General features: G+C 44.2%; 1 protein-coding gene across 2 annotated transcripts in view; it reads right to left on the minus strand.

Moving 5' to 3' along the window:
* Window positions 1-6519: 6519 nt before the first annotated feature.
* The window catches only part of prox1a (prospero homeobox 1a), a 30973-nt gene continuing 15956 nt past the window's right edge, over window positions 6520-21536 (minus strand). For both annotated transcript variants that reach the window (XM_029496826.1, XM_029496827.1), the window contains exon 5: window positions 6520-11301. In XM_029496826.1, the coding sequence (XP_029352686.1) occupies window positions 11116-11301 (186 nt within the window). In that variant the 3' untranslated portion in view covers window positions 6520-11115. The remainder of the gene's footprint in view (window positions 11302-21536) is intronic.

The following is a 21536-nucleotide window of genomic DNA, read 5'->3' on the forward strand; positions in this document are numbered from 1 at the left end:
AAGAGTATACATAATTTCTGGAGGTGGAATGGCTGTATCCACAGCCTCAGTCTATTCATTTAATCTCCCTTATTTATGATGGATGATGTGTTAGATTGTATCACCATAAATCATTGTGCGTGAGGGTCACGACCTGCTTGAAGAGTGATACCACTTCCCAAGGCTTTGGTACACTGGAGTTTATGGAAACACTTCAGGTGAGGTAATATCTCTCCTGTCTCCTTCTGCATGATTTGTGATCCTTATCTGTGGTACCACAACATACCCGCTGTTACTTCTGTGTGCGTGTGTGTGTGTGTGTGTGTGTGTGTGTGTGTGTGTGTGTGTGTAAGGTTTCTCGGATGGGCTTGCATCTCCTTCACTTGACCTCCAGGCGACTAGACAATGCGCCGCAGAAGAAAACAACATGCCATTGTCTTATTTATGGTCCTCCATGTGTCACTCGACCATCTTGGTAGCACAGCCGTGCCTGCGCTCTTCTTCCAAGGAAGGATAAAAAATGTCTCCTGCTCTTTTACCCAGAGCCTCGCTCTCAATTTCTATTGTGAATTATGGGTGTCTTTCAATAGCCACCCCCGTCCACCACCCTCATCCCAAAGTTGGACCCAATCCTTTGTCGTCTCTGAAGGCTGGTGGGCAGGGAACAACTGGCTCAAGGTGACCATTTCAGGCTTGAGAGGGAGGTTAGCGCTGCATCTTCCCCCTGAGTGCCTCCCATTTTTTGCCTTTATTGTTGGGGAGCAGCTGTTGTGTACCTGGACCCCATGAGTGGCGCCTATGCTGGGTATCTTGGCAGCCAGACTCCCTAGGCTTTGGATACCAGAGTGAATCAATTCTTAAAGATGACTGTCTGCATGCCGTGTCACATGGACAGGCCCAAAGTGAAAGGCTTAGGGGGCTCTGGAGCTGGAATGTTCTTTGATGGAGGGGCTGGAGAATGAGGAGGGAGGGGAGGAAAGGAAAATACGGGGAGAGGAGATGGTCCTATTGTTGTGCCAAGGAATGCCCTTGACGGACATAGAGGGGCATTGTTTTTATGTCCATGAACTCTTTTGGACATAGGGACTAGATGATGGAGCTGCATAGTTATGGACATCTTAGTGTCTTCACTCTCCTCACATGTATCTCCTTACAAGCATGACTGTGTGTTGTCAATAGTTTTTTTGCTGTTAACCATCCATTGGAGGTTGCCTTGGGATGCAGTACATCCACCAGCCGTATATACTTGTATAGGTTGGCCGATTATTGGGTGGCTGATTTAGCTCCTACCACATAATGCCCACAGAACCAAACTCATTCTCAGAAGCGATTGGCAACAGCTGAGTGGGATGGTGATGAACTCCCTTGCTCACAGGCCTAACCTGCCTAATTTCCTCTGCGAAACCTGAGAAAGTGAAGATCCTAAAGATCACAGCACATGGGCTCACCTCCATCCCTCCCTCAGTCTCACGTCTTTCTTCTCTTTCTTTCTTCTTACAACCATTCAGAAAACGATAACCCAGAGATAAACCTACCCGCCCTGTCCCTGCCTTTTTTCCTTGTAAAAAGCAGGCTTATTAATAGTTCAGAACAGGGTGCTTGGAGCACCCTGTTCACAAGAAGGTTAAGGATGAGGGGAGTTAGCAATCTGGGCTCAGCAGCCATGGCAGCAGAAGAAGCAGCAGTAGCAGTGTCCTTTTTGGAGAAAGAACCTCATGGTCGTCTCATGTCCATATCCATTTCATGACAAATGAAATACCAGAGGCCCTGGCCAGAAACAATGGCTTGTTTGGCTGGCTGGGGGGGGGGCAGTGCGGGAGGTGGTGGTGGTGGTAGTGGAAAGGGGTGGGGTACAGGGACTAAGACTGGCTTCCAGCCCCTGCAGCTGTCCCGGTTGTCACTCCTTGTCTTAAGGCTCACTCCTGGCTCAGCGCTCGAGCCCATGGATCAAGGGGATGTGTGTTGGCGCATGTGTGTGTGTGTGTGTGTGTGTGTGTGTGTTTGTATGTGTGTGCATCCCAAGCCCCAAGAGATACTGCGAGATGATTCTCAGTACTCAGCAGTGTCTGAAAAACGGCCCCAGACACAAAAGGCAAGTTGAACAGTGTTAAGACCCCTTCGGTATGGAGCAGACCCCAGGCATGAGGTCATCGGCCTTGGTTTAGCAGCCTTTGTCCTACAGCCTGATTGACTTGACAGGAGGGGGGGTTATCAAAGACAATTGTGGTGACTGTCACAGCCACAGATGTCACTCAATGCCTCCAATGAAAAATACATAATAATCTGTATTTTATATTATTTTAGCCCGGACATGCAGATATTCTAAAACAACAGAGCATATTGCAGTGGATAAAAACAAGCAACTGTAAATGACATACCAATGCACAGTGACATTTCAGCCTGCTAATCATTTAGTGCCTGCACTCTGTGGGCCTCATCTTAATATGAATAATAAAGTCTGTGAATCTTTTAATCTGAGTTGATAACAGGTGATGAACTTTAATATGCTGCTAATATTCTGCGAGTAAGCCTGTGTGTGGTGCAAAGGAAAAACACAAATCTCTTCCTGCCTCTCTCTCTCTGTGTCTGTCCCTTATGTCTCAGAGATTAGCCCTTGCTCAAACACCTCCTGTTCATCTAAGTAATTAAAACATTAGAATTACGGGATTATGAACTGCTTTTGATTTAATCCAGCACTCGATGCTCACACCATCTTGCCAAATGGGTCAATAGGAAATATAATGGGCCTCTGTGATTTTTGATTCAGGGATCTGGAAGAGGCAAAGGATGCCAATAATGGCTATTAAAAGAGACATGCTTGTGTGTGTGTGTGTGTGTGTGTGTGTGTGTGAGAGAGAAAGAGTGAGAGGGAAAGAAAGAGAGAGAGACACACAGCGAGAGAGGCCAGACTAGTTTTGCCCTGTGTGCCATCTGTCTTGGACCCGCTAGACCCAGTTTAGACTGGAAGAAGCCAAACCAGTTCACTCTCTAGCTCTCTTCCCAATACGCAGATAGAACACACACATACATACATACACACATTGACGTACTCCTCATGACCTCTTCCTCACTTGTAATGAACAGAGTATTTTAGGGCCAAAAACATTTCGGAGGCACCTGCAGTGTTTGATCTTTCTTTGAGAAATGTACCAAGTATGGGCTACTCTACTCTGCTGTGTGTGTGTGTGTGTGTGCGTGTGTGTGTGTGTGTGTGTTCATGCATACATAAGACCACAAAACAGGTGTTTGCCCCTGGGGCCCCTGCTGCTGCTCCACAGAGGGCACCTATCTTGCTATAAATTATATTTCATTTATCTTACAATTGTGTGCTTCTAACACATGTTCTCACGTGCACGAACAAAAAAACCTTCACTTACATTCACTCTTAAGGAAAGTCACCCCCCCCCCCCCCATACTGCTGTCTATCAGTGTGATGACATGATCTCCATGTGCTTGTGGTTTGTGAGGTTCCGTTCGCTGCACTCATGCAGCTGCATCAGGTATGATTGTGTGAGCAGTGTCCTCTGCAGCATGTATCTGCCGGTGCGTTGATGTTTTGTGTGTCTTCATTATGGTTTGTTTTCCTTGCAACAAGGGGTCCAAGCTGACACAGTGACAGTTCCTCGCAGAGCAACAGAGGGGCCCTGCCATGCAACAACAGAGGCTTTGTCGCTCTGCTCCTCTTGGCTTGTTAGGGACTTCCTTCTCTCTCTTTCTCTCGCTTTCGCTCCCTTTTTTAGTGAGCCCATTTTCTTGTCTGAAGTCTTAATTTGGGGCGCTGGCCAGTGGGGAGAGGGAAGAGAGGCGAGGGGACCGAGGGAGGGAAGAACGGGGGGTGGAGGAGAGGAGGCGCAGAGTGGTGATGGCTGCAGATGGACGGCCCTTTGTTCCTCCTTTCCCAGGCTCCTCTCTTGAGCCTCCGAGGCTCCAGTTGCGTTGAAGCCTTCCAGAGAGAAAAAAAAAAGACAGAGAGAGAGAAAGAGAGAGACTGGGGGGTGGCTGGGAGGAAAAAGGGGGCACAATGATCTGTCCAACTGGAATCTTCCAGTTCCACAAAACAAATACATTAACGCTAGAGGAGTAGGGATGCAACGAGAGGAATGGCTAGAAAAAGAAAGGACAAGCAAATGATTACATGAAATGAAAAGAATGGAGCACTCACTGCACAAAGACAGGAAGAACAAAGAAAAGGATAAGGATGGGTTGAGGAAGACACCAACAAATGACTCACAGTGAGAGGGAGCTGTGCATACTGACCACTAGGTGTCCCCATCACTGGTGCCAAATGTGGGCAGCCCTGAGTCAATGCCAGACTGTGCCAGTGGCTTTGGACCATGTAGTGTGTTGCTCCATCCACAATAGATGAAATCCAGTGTTTAATTACCAACACATGCAGAGTGAATCCATCAATCTGTGCAATGTGGCAATCTGTTTTCATGTTTTCTGAGTGAATCTGGAAGCATTTGTTCTGTGCAAAGTTTAATTGTAGGTGGAATAATGTAGGAAATACTCCATTAAGCACATAAAAAGCTACCTGCATAAGCAGAGATCGCCAGCCTCTGTAAATAAAACCGGTAATATTCTGCAGTTTCAGTTTCAAGCCCACAGTCATTTTGGAGGAGTAGGTGTCAAAATGGTTTCAAACGGTGGACAGCTCATTTTGGTCGTTGGTAGGAGGATCGCACAGAGAAGAAATCGAAAAGAGGTCCTGAGTCCTTGTGTTTCTCCGTCACAAAGGTTGCCCAGCACGGGGAGTTACATCAGTGCTTGTGTATTGTGATGTTTACCAAAAGATTTTTTATATTGTTGTTGTCGGTTGGCGTGTTCAAATCCCCCACTGCAGCCAAGTTTTAAGATAGACTTTCAAATCTCTCCAGCTCAACCCCCCCCCCCCCCCCAAAAAAAAAAAACAGACTTAACACCAAGTGGAAAAATGTTCTTGAACCTGAGTGTCTGATAACAAGCAACCACGAAGGGAGGAGGGACTTGGAAAGGGACCTTGGGGACCGTGTCAACGTTTTCTGTGCCGGAGCAGGGACAAACATTGGGCAAACATTGGGAAAGACTGGCAGCCTTTGAGATAGTGGGACGTTGATCTAAGACTGAGGAGCTAAAGTCCACTATCTCCTGTCTGCAACAGCAGCCAAGGTCTTGCTGACACACAGAGCCGCAGAGCAAACATGGATACCTGAAGACAATGACCTTTGAACCCCCCCAGTGGGAGAGCTGGAAAAAACAGGAAGTGGTGAAAGTGACTCCATTGACTTCCTCCCTGCAGGCCAAGAATGAATCAGGTGGAATGATTGTAAGTACACAGGTCATCGTACATAAGATGCACATGCACAAACACACAAGCACACACACCACATCTGTGCTTTCCACTCCTGAACAATGTGTGTGCCTCCACGTGTTTCTGTGTGTGTGCGTGCGATCGCGTGTGTGTGTGTGTGTGTGTGTGTGATGGAGGAAGCGAGAGAGTGAGTCTTCAGATGTAGCGACAGATGGTATTTGATTACAGAGCAGACGGTTGGTGTTGTACAAAGATGCTGTCTCAGCCCAACCTAAGGAGCTGTAGCCTCCGGTGAAGGTAAGCGGAGGGAGGCAGGCGGAGGACGAGAGGGAAAAGGAACATGGGAGAGAGAGGGGGGGGGAAGCAAGCAAAAAAGACACAAAAGAAGCAACTCCAAAAGTGAGCATCAAAGCAAAAAGAGTGAAAAGCAGTCAGACAAGAACAAAAAGAAGAAAGGCAACAGTGCAACAGGCAGGTGTAGTGAAAAATACAACAGAGGTCATGACAAGAAAACAGAAAAATGGCGCAGAGAGAAGCCTTTTTTAAAATAGTTGTGCTTCTAACTCTACTTCTTGCCAGAAAAAAAAAATCCACATTCACAAATTTTGAAATGTTTATTTGAATGTGCAGAGCATTTTCTTTCAAAATATGTAGAAATAGGCCAATTACGTTTTCGTATGCAAGCAGATTCTACAGTATATATCATAACTATACACACCTGAGCCACAGTGTACAGTGAGATTTGACGACATTTGACATGAAAATGAACAAATTGAGTGAATAACAGAGTGAGCCATTGACAATGAAAAGGTAATATCCTAGCTAAGTTTGTTTTCTTGAACTTTTATAAAAACATTTATTAATTTGCCCATTCACAAAAACTGTTAAACTCTGTTTCTAAAACTCTTAAATCTCTTTCTTAGTCTTTCTATTAATGTTTCCCCATCTGATACAAACTCTCTCACAGACACACACACACACACACACACAGAGAAGGGGATCTAAATAAATCACAAACAACAGGACTTTTTCTGCTCTGTTTTTCATTTTTATTTCCAATTTTTATTCATTTTACACAAGCTTGCATATATACCGCACATACATTCAGTTCATAGAGGGTGAAGGCACGAAAGGCAATTTGACTACTGGTTGTTTGTGGGCTGGGCCAAAGTAATACAGGGGAAAAAATCTCATGAGAAAATACAAAACTGCTTCAAACTAGTATCAGCTTTCTGGCCCACCATCAGCCCTGTCCAGGAACAAAACCTAACAGTGTGTTTGTTCGTTTTTTTCTTCTTGTTTTTTTTTTTTAACTGTCCTGTTCAATTTAGCTGCCAAGACCTCAATTTAATCATCATCTGTCGATCGAATGAGCAACACTAGAGTATTATTATCATTTTTTTGTATTCACTTTTAGGTAGATAAAGATTCAAATATTTTAAGTTGGATCTACTTGATGAAATGCAGTACAGCCTTCCCTGTTTGAAAAACAAAAGAAAACATCAAATAAATTAGGATAAATTAAACCAATAAATTACACAAAATCTGCAAGACAAATAGACACCAATAAAAGAAAAAAAAAAAAAAGAAAGCAGCCATGTCATGAGTTTTATTTTACATCCTGTGTGTAATTATTCAGACTGTATTTGAAACATGGCTGTTCCAGTTGGAATTACTGCACTAGAATCGAGTAATAATGTCATACAAAAAGCATCAACAAAACACTATTTACATAACATATTGCTAAGTTATACAAAGGCAGTATTTACCACTGTAAGTCCACATCATTGATATTTACAAAAAAAGAGGAGCAATGTAATAATAATAAAAAAAAAAAAAAAAGAACTACCACTGAAAGCATAGAGAAACAAAAACCCCTTTCAAACAGGTCAGAAAACAGATCAGAGGAAATTATCAGAACACACACATGCACACACACGCACACACCAAACACATGTTGCCAACGCTTAATGAGAATCATTTACATGTCAGGATGGTGCTCCCAGGGGTGGGGGAGGGGCCACAGTGTTGAGAATTGTGTCACTCACTGGTTCACAGGTTCTCATAATCGGTCTTTTCTCTCACACAGACACACACTCATATACATCCACATATATACACACACGCGCACAATGCAAAGTGTACAGAAATTCCACGATAGTCCAGACCTTTCCCAACTGTTTGAGTCCAGTTTAAAAAAAAAAAAAAGAAGGTATAAATCACTTTTTTCTGTTGGTAGTTTTTCTCTCTCTCTCTCTCTCTCTTTTTAGAAAATTTTTACTGTACATCATGTGCCCCCTCCATGACACTCATCTTCTGATGACAATGAGTTCCTGTCTCTCTCCCAGGTCAAATCTACAGCTACGTCAGCAGCAGTCTGCCCTTATTTTTGGAAGAAACCGGGTCCGCAGACTGCCAACGGGACGCTCTGTGACATCATCATTACCCGACTGCTAGCCTACTGCATTGTTCTGTCAGCAAAAACTGAAGAAACGGATGCTGGTGCAACTTCAAGGGCACTGCCGACGGGAAACAGACCCCCGTTAAAGGCATGGCAGGGAAAAAAAAAAAAAAAAAAAAACGAAACTGTTTTTGGAAGAGTGGTTGAGTCCAGTTGGAGAGAATGGGTCATCTCTCTATTTCCCACCCTTCTTTTTTTGTAAGCACTCTCACCCTTCGACTAGCGTTCTGAGCGATAATAGAAAAAACTGTACAGCTATTCTTTGTTTCATCCTGACAGTATTTACAGCAGCAACAACAATATTTCATACTCTGAAAACAGATTCAAAGTTTATTTTTCTGATCTCAAGACGACAGCCATTCAGCACAATACAAAAAGTTAAAGAAACCAAAAGGAAAAATGGTCACAAAACCTGCAAAAAACCTACAACTATTGCTCCTAATCTACCAACAACTCAGAATACAGATTTAAACAAAGCCGTCACTAAAAATACCCTCAAGATTTCTCTTATGAAACAATTGCTAACAGTGCCTTTCAAAGAACTTCCACTACAGTATATATTTTTTTTAATAGATTTATATTTTACAATTCTTAAAAAAGGCTATATATGTATTTCAATAATGTTATCCTGAAAATCAAATGACGCCAGTAAAGGAAAACTTGACAAAAATATTTTCAATGTGGTATTAAGGTCTTGCTAATCCTTTTATTTTTTGCACATAAGTCTTCATTATTCTGAAGTAATCTTTTTAGGCGCAGGAACTCTTTAACTTTAGGGTGGGGTTGCAGGAAGGGGGAGGATGGGTAGCGATAATAATCTGTGCATCAGATGAAAGTGTCCTTTCCCTTCTCCTTTGTTTGTGGTGCTTTAGAGCCCTTGGCTGGTGCTTTGAGACTCTGAGACATGAAGGGCCTAGCCCATCCTTCAGTGAGAAAAGTGTCCGGCTCGCTCTCTCAGGGCTCCGGATCTTAAGAAGAACATTGTCTGGGGAGGAGGAGAGGGGGTGACATAATGGAGGGAGTAGCTCTCTGTCTTTCTCTGCCTTCTTTTGTCAGGTGCTTTGTCTTTCTTAGACAAGTCAGCAGGTTAAGCAACCTGCTCCTTTTGATCTTTTGATCAAATACACAGACACACTATAAGTTAATGTCGCCAAGGTGAGATCAACAGCTAACTCGCACGCACTTTAGAAACTATTCAAGTCTTCTTTCTGTTTTAAACTTTCCTCATCAAAAGGCCAGCTAACACTAACTGTTTCTTAAAAAATCTTAAGAGCCTTAGATGGTGGATAAAAGTAATAAAACACTAGGTTTACGTGAACAAGTGAAGTGGAAAATCTGGGATTGGTATCTATGGAAAAAGTGAAAGGAATGGTGTTTAACAAACTGGGCACAGTGGTTTCAACAAAAATCATACTTTGGGTATTAAAAGCTGCCAGCGTGGGACGCCGGGACAGAGCGGAGGGTTTCAGGTGCGTGTCATTCCTCGCTCTGTGCCATTGTCCACACTCTTTGTAGTGCTGAGAGCTTCTCCATCTACCCCTGGGGTGAGTGCTCACCTTTGCCCTAGCATTGTTGCACTGAGAGAAGAGCTAGATCACTCAAAGGCAGGTGAACATGGAAGGAAGGAGCAGTGTGTGTGTGTGTGTGTGTGTTCATGTGTGTTGTTTGTGGGGTTAGGTCCACTTGAAAGGGAATTAACGAACGTCTGTGTTTCAGCTTATATTCACCTCCCTCTTTGCTCTCCTTGAATTGACCTCCTACGTCTATGATGCTTCTATTTGTATATATTCAATGATTTATTGTTTCAGCAACACTGCACTTTAGATTGCCACAGTATTCTGATAAATTCAAGTATCAAATGCAATTGAAATAACTTTCTAATGTAATTTGCGCCTTGTATAGGCTAATCACATTAAAAGCCAACCATATTAAAAAGGTTGACTTCATTTCACACATGAGCTAATTACTGAGCTGTTGTATAAAAAGGCAAAAGACTACACAGTCATTACTGTGCATGTTCACCAATATTGAACAGATAATTATACGAGCAAGATTTACTTGATAGCTGAACAAATGGCTCATAAAAGTGGGAGCAGTGTACTTTTCAAAGCTGAGCTGAAGTGGTGATGGAAATTTTGCCTTTTTAAAAGACAGCAAGTCACACAACTAAAGGCCACTTCTGCACTGTTAACTTCATGGATTTCTGCAACTTAAAGCCTTCACAGGCATTGTTGCCACATTGGCCCTATGGAGGATAGGCTATTGGCTGCAGACGTATGGAGAAACCCACTCTGGTGGCCTTCGATTAAAACCCAAATTGAAATTTCCCAAGCAAGTTGCCCAAGATCCCAAGCACCAAAAATAAAATAAACAAAACAAAGTCCACTTCATTGGTGGACAAACTAAAACAAGAGTGAGGAGAGGGATGATAAAATGGGTCAAAATATTTCAGAATCTAAACTCTTGTTGAATAATATTAACAGCAATAATTTATTCTTTTCTGCAACGGCATCAAGGGACAAACAAATCTCGAAGTGCCAATCTTCTGCAAGCAGTGATAACAAATAATAATTATCATAAACAACAACAACAATAATAATCATCCAAATAATAATGTACAGCCAATAAACACAATGCCCTACTTGCGGGGAAAACACACTTCAAAACATGGTAGAGCTCAGTAGCTATTTGAAACCAGTCCAAGTCCCACAGACCAGTACAGACCAGTACCACGAGTCCAGTCTTAGTCTGGTCAATAACCTCACTAGGCTTTGTGTGTGTGTGTGTGTGTGTGTGTGTGTGTGTGTCTGTCCTGCTGGGCACCCATGTTGCTTCTTGTGGTGACAGATCATGTGGACACCCACTGGACTGGAGGGACATCCTTAGGTGCTGTTGAATAAAGTCTTAAAGGTACCCAGCCTATGTTCTTAGTGGTGTAAATGGGACCTCAGTTAATCCTTCCACACACTGAGAGCTTAGTGTTGATCATATAACAGGCCAAAACGGATGAGAGATCACACAGTCCAGAAAACACCCAATAAAATTAGAGTCTCTTCAGTTAATCAGGATCTTAGAAAAACAAAACAAATAATAACCATCATGATAATTATCATATAAGAACAACAACACAATAGCTAGGTCATTTAGGAACTGCCACAGAGGCTTCAGATCGGGAATGCTACTTCCATAAATTCAAAGAAATAAAAAAAAATTATAATTAAAAAAAACAGGAAATCAAAGGTAGAGTGTGGGGAAAATAAAACCAAAAAAAGAATATCATCCTGAAATGCTATGAAATCAGAAAGAATAATAATAATAATAATAATAATAATAGAAAAGAAAACAGAAAAAGCGCAAAGCAAAGCATGGTGCGAGGAGGAGGAATTTACTCATGTAGAAGCTCCTGAAGACAATTCGGGGACTTGAAGATCTCTGGGACTTCGCTGTCCAGCTTGCAGATCACCTTGTAGATCGCCTTTTTCCAGGACGGGTCCACGTCTTTGCCGGCCACGATAGCATTGAAGAACTCTCTCAGTGTGATTTCTGCCACCTCCAGGAAGCGATCAGGAACCTTTGCAGACACAGGAATGAATTTATGGGTTAAAAATGCATGTTAGATTCCTAATCAATATCTGCACCTTTTACTTTTATTCAAACAAACAGTTTCATATTAACCAGTCATCCAACACCTGAAATGTCCTTTTGCTACTTTACAGCTCCACTGCATTTTGCAGTGTGTAGTTTGTATTGTCTTCAACACTTCAATACTGTCTCAACTCGTCAGCTGTAGAATATGTTCATGTTTTCACAGTGGATGTAAAACCATTAATCTCCTGTCTCTTCAGTATCTACTTCCTTAAAAGCTGCTGGAGGCGTCAGCCTGAGAAAAGTGCACTTCTTGTGAATTCTCAGGTTTCTCACACCCTTCACTTCCCTCCCCTCAACGCGGTGAAAGTGACGTCTTTATGGGTCTCACTGTAAATCTGTGACCAAACAAGACAGCGGAGCAGAGTGAAGAGCGACAGAGGAGGTGCTGGCGAAAGAGGAAGTACTAAATGCTTTGGGAACGGGGAGACACGCTGCCTCTTTAGTGTCCCTGACAGCAGCGCTCACCGACACCATGGAGATGATTAGTCTGGCAAAGATCTGTGACACCTTCCCCCAAGCCAACACTCTGTCACACACACATACACACACGCTCATACAGGCGTGAGCACACACACCAGCGCACACACCTCCTTGTGCCAAGGAGATGACACATCCTGTACTGTCACAGAGCTCTACATAACGTTTGCTGTGCACACACACTTGCTACCCTGGTGTGTTTGGCTGAGTCTCTTTCCTCGACTCGAAGCTCCAGGGCGATGCAGCCTTCAGGGGTCACCTGCTTGGATAATGCTGACTGTCTCCCTGCCCACTTCCCCTGATGCTCTCACACACACACACACATACACAATTGTACACATAGAGCAGCGGCAGCTTGTCCAAATGCCTGACAGTGCGCACTCCACGCTGCTCCTCTCCTCCAGTGTCCTGCAGATACTCATCAGGAGTGTCAGGACACAGCAAGGTTAGTGGCCACTGGAACACACACACACACATAGATGGACATGTGCACTCTCAGTTAAACACATAGACTCGCCTCGTTACATGCACAGGTACACACATATACACACATGGGAGAGCCACCCACACTCCTCAGGGTGATGAATGGAGGCTAAGATGCCTGTGTGTTTGGTGTGTGAGAGTGTGTGTGCATATCTCTGTCCACTGCTTGAGTGAAAAGGTGAGTCGTGAATAAGGATCTTGTGTGCGGTGTGTGTGTGTTTGACAGAGCGATAGAGAACACAATCTAACCTAATTCCCCAAATATTGAATTCCCCTCTGGTTGGAGAGAAGTGGATATAATTCACTGTTTGGGCATGTGCTGTGTCTGAAATACTGGCACCATGACCCCAGTTTGAGGGCAATTATGTGTATGTGTGTGTGTGTGTGTGTGTGTGTGTGTGTGTGTGCGCGCGCGCGCGTTGTACAGTAAATGCATGTGAGCATGCGCCCGCTTTTCCCAAAAGACCTCAGTAAAGGACCGGCGCAGTGCAGCGCCCAAACTGTGAGACGCAGGGAGTGCCGCATTACTAAGAATATTCCTGCATGGAATTTCTCCTGACGTTTTGACTATAAAAGGACAGCAAAATGCTGACTGCAAGGAGAAAGCAATGTCAAGGAGAAAAGGGTATTGGTATTTCAGATCCTCTTGACTGAGAGAGTGAGCGAATGAAAATGGGAGGGAGGAGGAGAGAGAGCGATGGTGAGAGAAGGAGGGGCCGAGGAGAGTCTGAGGAGAGCGAGCAGAACTGGAGAACAGAGGGAGTTATTCCTGTCCCACAAGCCTTTGTTTTGAGAGTACGAGTGAGTTGTATATGTGAGCGAACTGCCTCCTGTCCAGCAGTGAGCCTTAACTGTTTGCACCCCTCCCCTGTCCCACTCTATCCACTCTCACTCCCCCCTCTTCATCTCTCTCTCTCTCTGGGGTCAGCTGTTGGGCCTTTGTTCCAGAAGCATTGTGGGGGATTATTCAGTGTGGCCGTTCATTCGCTGGGCTGTCCGGTAAATGGGGCCAATCGCGTGGCTCACAATCCTTCATACATATTTCATAGGGCTTTTTAACAACTTTTCAGCAGAGCCCAAAATTAAAGGACAGATGTACAGGGAGGGGAGGAGGGAGAGAGAGGGAAAAGGGTATAAAGTGGAGGACAGAGAGTTGCGTGTATGTGTGTGCGTGAGGATTGCTGCCTGGAAAAGGCAAATGAGATGTCTGAGATTATGTCCACAAACCCAACGCTTTTTCTCTTTGGCTTCCAGTACACACTTTTCTTCTTCCTCACTCAGAAAGTGAACTTTTCCAAAGCAGTATCTTCGAGTTGGAAGAGTCGAAAAATGATGCAGTTTTTAGCCTTTGGAAAGTGATGACATAACTCTGCGCAGTCCTATCCAGCATCTAAATGCAGACAGCTTTTAATTTCTCTATGATACTTGTGTCAGTGTAAACAACAATGTGCCGCAACTCGTCATGAATCCGACTTTGTTTCTCTAAAAATGGAAAAAATACCCAATCAGAACTAAATCACAAGTTTACTCTATGAGATGTTTGTAACGATAAGAAGGGAGAAGACTTAATGAGTACAAGTTCGCCCCCCAGATGGGTAGGAAACAAAATTAATACTCGTCTACACACTCCCTTTTTGCCCTAAACTATGCCTCACGCTGTGTGTTGTGTAAATACCAATCAAGAAGAAAGAAGGAAAAAGCGGAGGAAAGAATGAGGGACTTCTTATAACAATGAAGCAGTTAATCACTCTCATTCACTGACTCCCCTCTCTCCCCCATTCTCTCCACCTCTCTCCATCTCCCTCTCTTGTGACAGGTTGCTTTGAGACAGAGGGATAAGCTGTTTTTCAAAGAGAGGGAATCGGATTTCCTGCTTTTTGATGAGATAATAAAATATGACAGAGGACAATAGGAGCCTGTGGACGGCTTGCTGGGAGCTATTCACTCTGCCAGTGGCCTCTGTCTTAAGACTGCTCAGACAAACGTTTAAAAAGGTAGCCAGCGGCCCAAGCCCTCAAATAAAGGCTACTGTTACACACACTGCTTGCACGTGTGTGTGTGCGTGTTTTTGCGTGTGTTTTTGCGTGTGTTTTCGGCCAAGCCTGAGAAATCTCTTCCCTCGCAGTGACTCAGGGCTGGCTGTTTGTTTGGCCAACGTGTTTCTCCCCTTTGCTTTTGGGAACTGTCAGGAGATGTATTGCACCTTCTATTTGCACAGTGTTGGCCAAACAAGACGAGACCCTGGAAGATAAGGCTGTGTGTGTAACTGAGTGTGTGTGAGCAGCGAGCTGCAGCCTTGAAGGATGAAATGCAGGGACTCAACACTTAGCCCCCCCCCCCCCAGCTGCCAGTCAGGTTAATTCCTAACCACAACTCAGCCTGGGAATACCAGCACTTCCCATGGTTTTTGCTCACTGTATTTGTCTGTGAAACAGGTAATTTATAGATTTTCTAACGCACTAAATTCCAGACGGGGTCATCAGACATTGATGCATCTCTTTTTAAGTGGCTTCTGGAGTTTCTGGAATATTCTCACTTCTGCTGACAGTGAAACATAAGTTAAAAACAAGAGTTGAAACAGGCCTGTGACATTTTAGTGAGTCAATCCAGAGCTTCCTGAACCTCGAAAACACAGTCACATATAGGCCCCTGTGCCTCACATATCTGCTCCAATCGATAATCTACAAAGGCCTTGATAAGCCCTTGGCCTACACTGTCACTTTAGGCAAACACAACCCATGTCCCCTGTCTTCCTATCCCTCACTGCTCTTGTCCCCATCCCCCTCCGCTACCGATAAGACTGTGCCATGACTGAAGAGTCATACCAACTTGGAAAAGATTTGGGCAGATTCGCAGGCCATTCTTTGTTCAGTTTTTCTCCCCCAAATGATGGATTTTCTTCATTTTCACAACCTTTTTATTTCCTCAGATCCCTGATTTCTGAATTGTGGATCAGAGCTTAGGAGACCACTGGGACAGGAAGGGGGACTCAAAGCTGAGCAAACACCAGCCACTCTCTCCACTGATAGCCTTGAGAACATGAGGCCTTGAGGGACTGTTGTGTATACATGTATGTGTGTTTGAGGACATATATGACTATGAGCACTAGCGTCACATGGGTTCTTCTCAAGGTGCACCTCTGCTAGGGAGTCAAGGACGGGACAGGGTCAAAGACATTGATGAAGTCGGTCTCCGATCCCATCTTTTCTCTCTCCTCCCTCCACCTTTACAAGTCTCAATCCCCTATCTTTAGATGACTGAGAAATTATGTCATGTAACGACCTCTCTTGATATTTCTTTCCTCCCCTCCTGTCGGTCCCTTTCTTTCCCTCAGTTTTGAGAAATTAAGGGTTTTTGGGAGCGTGTTGGCATGCTATTGAGCTAAGCAATGAACACAGAAAAATATTCTGAGACTCAGGAGAAGCCAGAAATCACAGTTCAGCTTTATTGAGAGACTTAAAAATTCATTGTCTGAGCTTCTATGGCTGACACAGGCTGAGAAAGCAATCAAAACCAGGGGGGTCATGCAGCATCGTAATGGGGCCTCTGGAGGTCAGGAAGTCAGCCTGGTTCAGAGAGACAGAGAGAGCAGGAGGCAGAAGGGAAAGAAAGGAGCGAGGGAGTCTGGAAGATAGGAACAGGACATCTGGAGAGGAGGAGAGCAGAGGGAGGGAAGGAGAGGAAGAATAGAAGGCTAGGAGGAAGGAGGGTGTGGGTGGGTGGGCGAACAATAAAGGACGGAGGGCAAGGAGCTGCGGCGAAGGAGGGAGGATGGAAGATGGATGGGTGGATGGGAGATAGGATGGAAGTGAGGGAACGAGATGGCAGGAGAAGAAAGAAAAATAATAAACTGCAGATTGGATTGAAGGAGGGAGAGTTTGGCATCAGGAGGGGGAATGAGAAATGTGTGTGTGAATGGGGGAGTTGCTCTGACACATCTGCAGCTCTGATGCACGCCCTGGTCATTTTGGCATGAGTCCCTTTGCCACGCTTCATTAGTCTCACACACACACACACACACACACACACACACACACACACACGGAGGGAGACGAAACTGGTCCAGAAATAATGACATAATCAGCAGCTGTGCCACAGAGCAGGCTGCCCCTCACAAGGTGACCAGGGACAGAAGGAGGAGGGGAGAAGAAACAAGGAGGAGGGAGGAGGAGGGGGGGGTGGCAGAAATACAAGGAGGAGGGAGAGTCAAGTGTTTCTGTGTGAGACAGCAGGTGAGAAAAGCAGGGAGGGAATCATGTAGTGCTTTATGTTGAAGTGATTCCTTGATACCCCTGGCGTTTTAAACATAGCTATGGTCATTTAATCAGGACACACAATGAAGTGGCTTATTTTTGCAGACACACACGGACACACATGCATACACACCCACTACATGGTGAAGAAAAGACCTGTCAGGCTATGTCAAACGGGGGCCCTCAATAGCCTGCGGCTATTCACTGAGAAGCAGATGATCCTGCTCTCTGTTCTTTTCTTTCCCGAACTCTTTTCACAAAGAGAATTAAAAAGCCATAAGACAAGTTGGAAATGACGTTTGTTGCATCATGTGCGTTCCGGGTAATATCTGAACATTTGTTTGAATTATTTACAGGTACATTTGTTACAGACAGCAGTTACCAACAAGACACCTGGGCAACCAGTTTCTCTTTAAAGAGGTTTCCCCACTAAAACAAACACATTTTTTTACTTATCTGTTGTGGCACCGTTCAGATTGTATGGAATTGTGAGAACTTTCCCCGGTGGATTATCCAGAATCACAGAAACCCCATTTCTAAACAGATGTTGCCTCTGAGCTTTTAATGCTACGTTGTAATGGGAAGGCCTTTTTGTTTAATTTTTGTTTACACCAACCTTCCAATTAACCTCACAAATATATTGTGATCATTGATCTAATCTAAGAATTGGTTCATGGTGAAAATAAAAAAGAAAGCAGGTGAGGGAAAGGAAGTACACACACACACAAACACAGCTGGATGTATAAAAAGGCAGCCAACAGTCTCATGTTTGTCGTATATAGAGCAGCCAGTACAGTTGTAATGGGCAGATGATAAGTGCACGGTATTTAGTGCAGTGAGATCTTTACTCAATGGGAGTGAAGAAGACCAGAGGAATGACAGCAGATACAGTAGATTGGAAAGGGGAAAAAAAGAGGGTGATGGGAGTTTTGTGTGTGAGTGTGTGTGTTGTTGACATAAACCCACTGGCAAATTGGATCGGTTGTATTTTTGGCAGCTCTGAACCTAAATCTATACGGCTGTCTTTTCATCTTTCTCCTTCTATCTTCTACCTTTTTTTACCCCTTCAATCGCTCTTCAAAGAAAACCCTAGAGCCTTTCATAGAAAACACCAAAACTGTTTTTTTTTTTTTTTTTTTAGGTGGATGTGTACGTTTACACTTGTTTGAATCTGTACCTGATTTGCCCTGCGCATCCGGTGCAACAGTCGTGACCTTTTCACCTAAAATTCCCTGAGGTCGGACCCCGGTCAAAGACGTTACCCACACACATACAAACACACCACGAGGGAAAAAAAGACGAGGAATGAAGGAGTGCAAAGCACGAGGGGGAATAGCAGGAGAGAGGAGGAGGAGAAAAGAGACATTAGCCTCTCTGGGTGGAGAACAAATGGAGCCCCGAGAGGGGCTGAAGAGGAGGAACGAGGGAGAGAGGGGGGAAGGAGAGGTGAAGCACACAATGCTATGGGGCACGGCGGTTGGACAGACAGCATCTGCTCTCAGCTCTCTGTGGCTCTGGTAATGGATGGAGAGTTGGAGAGACATTGAGAGAGTTGGGAAGGAGGGAGATGGAGAGAGAGAGAAAGTAGAAGGGAAAGCAGGAAAAGGAAGGAGATGAGAGGAAAAGGCAGGCACAAAGAAGGACTTCTTGCAAAAAGGCAAACTTTTGAAGGTTTTCTGTCGTTTTCCCACTTTTGGTGAAAAAAAACAACAAGGGCATGTCTATAGCAGGGCGTTATTTCGAATAGAGGGATGACAGACAGATGGATAGACAAAAGAGGAAGAGGGACAAAAGGGGTGACACATCTTTCCAAATGGAGACAGAGCAGCTGATAAGAGAGGACACATGATACCTGTGTGTGTGTGTGTGTGTGTGTGTGTGTGCGTATGTGTGCGTGTTTGGACGGACGCTTCTTTCACTGGTACCACCCTCTCATAGAGCTCATAGGTACTTCCTCTTTTAAATGCTGAGATGTGTGCATGTATGTGTGAGTGTGTGTCCTCGGTGGGAGGAGCGGCCACTGACAGAAGAAACTTGGCCTAGTCTGTCTTATGGAAATTTGAGAGCTTCCCAGCTCTTTCCCGCACTGTTTCTAACCCATTAACAGGTCACACACATTCCTGTCTTATGAAAGATGATGTGTGTTGTCATTGGAGGTTCAAAGACAGACATAGGCGGTTGTGGAGTAAAAAGAAAAGGACACTAAGTGAGAATTTCACTTGAGTCCTCACATGAAAGCGCTTCTTGCTCAAAGTCAAGGCTTTCGGAGGCCGGGTGTGTTTGGGACGACTTTGATGGTGATGGACAGAGTGAATGAGAAGCGGAGAAGAAAGAGAAGAAGAGAGGGGATCAGGAGGGGAGCTGAGAAAAGAGGAAAGTAGAGCCAGGGTCTAGGTAATTAACGGCAAGCTCTTTAATTACCGCTGGTGTTCATTGTGCCAGAAGGAATGTGACAATTATGCCATTAAAACTTCCTAATGGGGGGAAAAAGCGAGGGAGAGGAGGGAGGGCATAGCGGAAGACATGCAAAAGAGGAGGATGAAAGAATGAAAGGAGAGAGGCAACAGAAGGAAGAGAGAACGACGAGAGGGAGTGAGGGAGGAGGGATATGAAAGGAAAAGGGGAAACAATCGCGACAAAAGAGGAGCTGGGAGGGAGATGGGGAGCGTATTAGGCCAGCACAGTGACAGAGCAGATTAGCATCAAACAAGAAAGGCCACAGACGTGTGTGTGTGTGTGTGTGTGTGTGTATGTGTGTGAACACTACTGAAACAGAGGACATATTCATTCCAAAGACGCCACCAAGGTGGATGGAACTTTGATGATGCAGAAGCTGGCAAAGGGAAAACTCAGTATATGTGTGTGTGTGTGTGTGTGTGTGTGTGTGTGTGCGCTTGCTGAATCTGCGTAGGCTCCTGTTTCAAGTGGTGGTGCAGGCAGGTAGGGGAGGAAGAAGAGGAGGAGGAGGAGGAGGAGGTGGAGGAGAAAGGGGAGAGATCCACAGAAAAGGGCCTTGGGGGCATCCTGATACACATCCAGTACATTTCCATCTCCACGTTACCTCTATGACTCACACGCACACACACACACACACACACACACACAGGACAAAAAAACAAATGTGTCCGTGCACACGTGTAATACATACAAACACATAATTCCCACACAAACATCAAACAGCAAAAAAACACACAACCCACGCACCTGTATTCACAAACACACACTGTCATAGAAACAAATCACATCTAACACCCACACACACACTCCAAAAAGCCACACACAAACACTTCAGCTCAGAGTCTTCGTGCTCACCAAGGCGGTTGGTTTGTCAGGGGGGTTAAAATTTGCATGGCTGGGCAAATTTTCCTTGTGTTAAACTCTAATCAGCTCTTGTATCTCTCAGACACCTGCCTGGCAAAAGAAAAAAAAAAAAAAAAAAAAAAAAAAAAACCTTAATATGCAAAACACCTTCCCTCCCTCCTCTGCTCTTGTTCCCCCAACTAACTACAGCTCCTCGGCCAATAGAAGACTTATTCACCTGGCTTCACTCACTCTTCCTCTCTGTCTGTCTTCTTGCAAATTTTCACATTTATGTATGCAAATAGACTGTTCCCCTTAAGCCTTTTCCAACAGTAGCTTCCTGGTGCCAGGAGAAGAATGATAGTCTTGTCCGAAGTGTGACAGGAAACACATGCAAGAAAGGGTTTGTCAGGGGGAAAAGATGGCTCTTCACCACAGTCAGGAGCAGAGTGCAAACTTTTTTTAAATTTAAATTTTTTTTTGTGTCTGCTTATGTGCAAAACTGAAGAAACTTTGAGCTGTTTCGGTCATTCAACGACATCTATTTTGAAATTACGTACACGCCCAAATTACATTAGGCCCAACTGCTCTGCAATCAAGTGTCCTATAATTGTATTTTCTTATTTTTGGACCATGTTTTTTTATCTTCACTGTTCAGAATCATGCAAGTGCAGAGTGACAAAAGAAGGCTGTTTACACATTAATCTATAAAAAGTGAGTTCATCAGTGCTTTCTTTGAAATTCACAAATAGTTTGGATGCAAGTCATAGTCAAATGGAAGTAGGAGAGAATTTGTGTTCAAGTTATTGAAATTGAGAAAAATTTCTGATAAATTATATATATATTTAAGATTGACTGGTTGTCATTTTCCCCAGTAAAACCAAATTTATAACATTTATAATATTTTATTTGCATGCTGACTGACAAGACTGAAAGAGGGACATAAGTTTGTGAAGCTGTGTGTTTCTGGGAGATTATTATACAACAGGAACATAAATTTCCTTTCATGGGTGTAAGACTGATTTACCATGAGGAGAGCATAGTTCCATGAGAAAATATAAAAAAAAATAAAAAAATAAAACCTGATTAGAAAGCTTTAACTTTTACTGTGATGTAAAAAATACGACTACATCCATCATAGGCTGCTCTGCTGAGCTTAAAATGTCAGCACAAGCCTGTAGGTGAAGGGTCATTGTCCTCTTGAGTTAAAGTTATTTTTACTGTCATTAAACAAATCATTTCTGCATGAGCAGCTGAACAGAGAAAATGGTGTCCTTCTTCTTTATGGTTTGCTCTGATGGACTTTGGGCTTATTGAGACCTCATATGTACAAGTGCTTCTGCCTGCCAGAGTCTTTCAAAGCCTCCCTTAAGAGGGCCGAAGATGGATGTGGGGAAGTAAGTGTGTGTGTGTTTGGGTGCACACAGAGGAGCCCCAGTGGACAAATAACGGACAGAGAGATAGACGGAAACAGAGGAAAGAGAGTGAAGCACTTTAAACGGGAGCGCTCGCAAGCATCCCACCGCTTGCAAGGGCACTTCTCTCCTGCCCGTCATCTCTCTTTACCCCCCCTTCCTTCTACCCTTCTTTCTCCCTTTTCCATTCCCCCTCGATTTTCCTTCCTCCCTCCCTTCATCGCTTTCTC

The sequence above is a fragment of the Echeneis naucrates genome, chromosome 24 (assembly GCF_900963305.1).
Source record: "Echeneis naucrates chromosome 24, fEcheNa1.1, whole genome shotgun sequence".
Classification (NCBI taxonomy): domain Eukaryota; kingdom Metazoa; phylum Chordata; class Actinopteri; order Carangiformes; family Echeneidae; genus Echeneis; species Echeneis naucrates.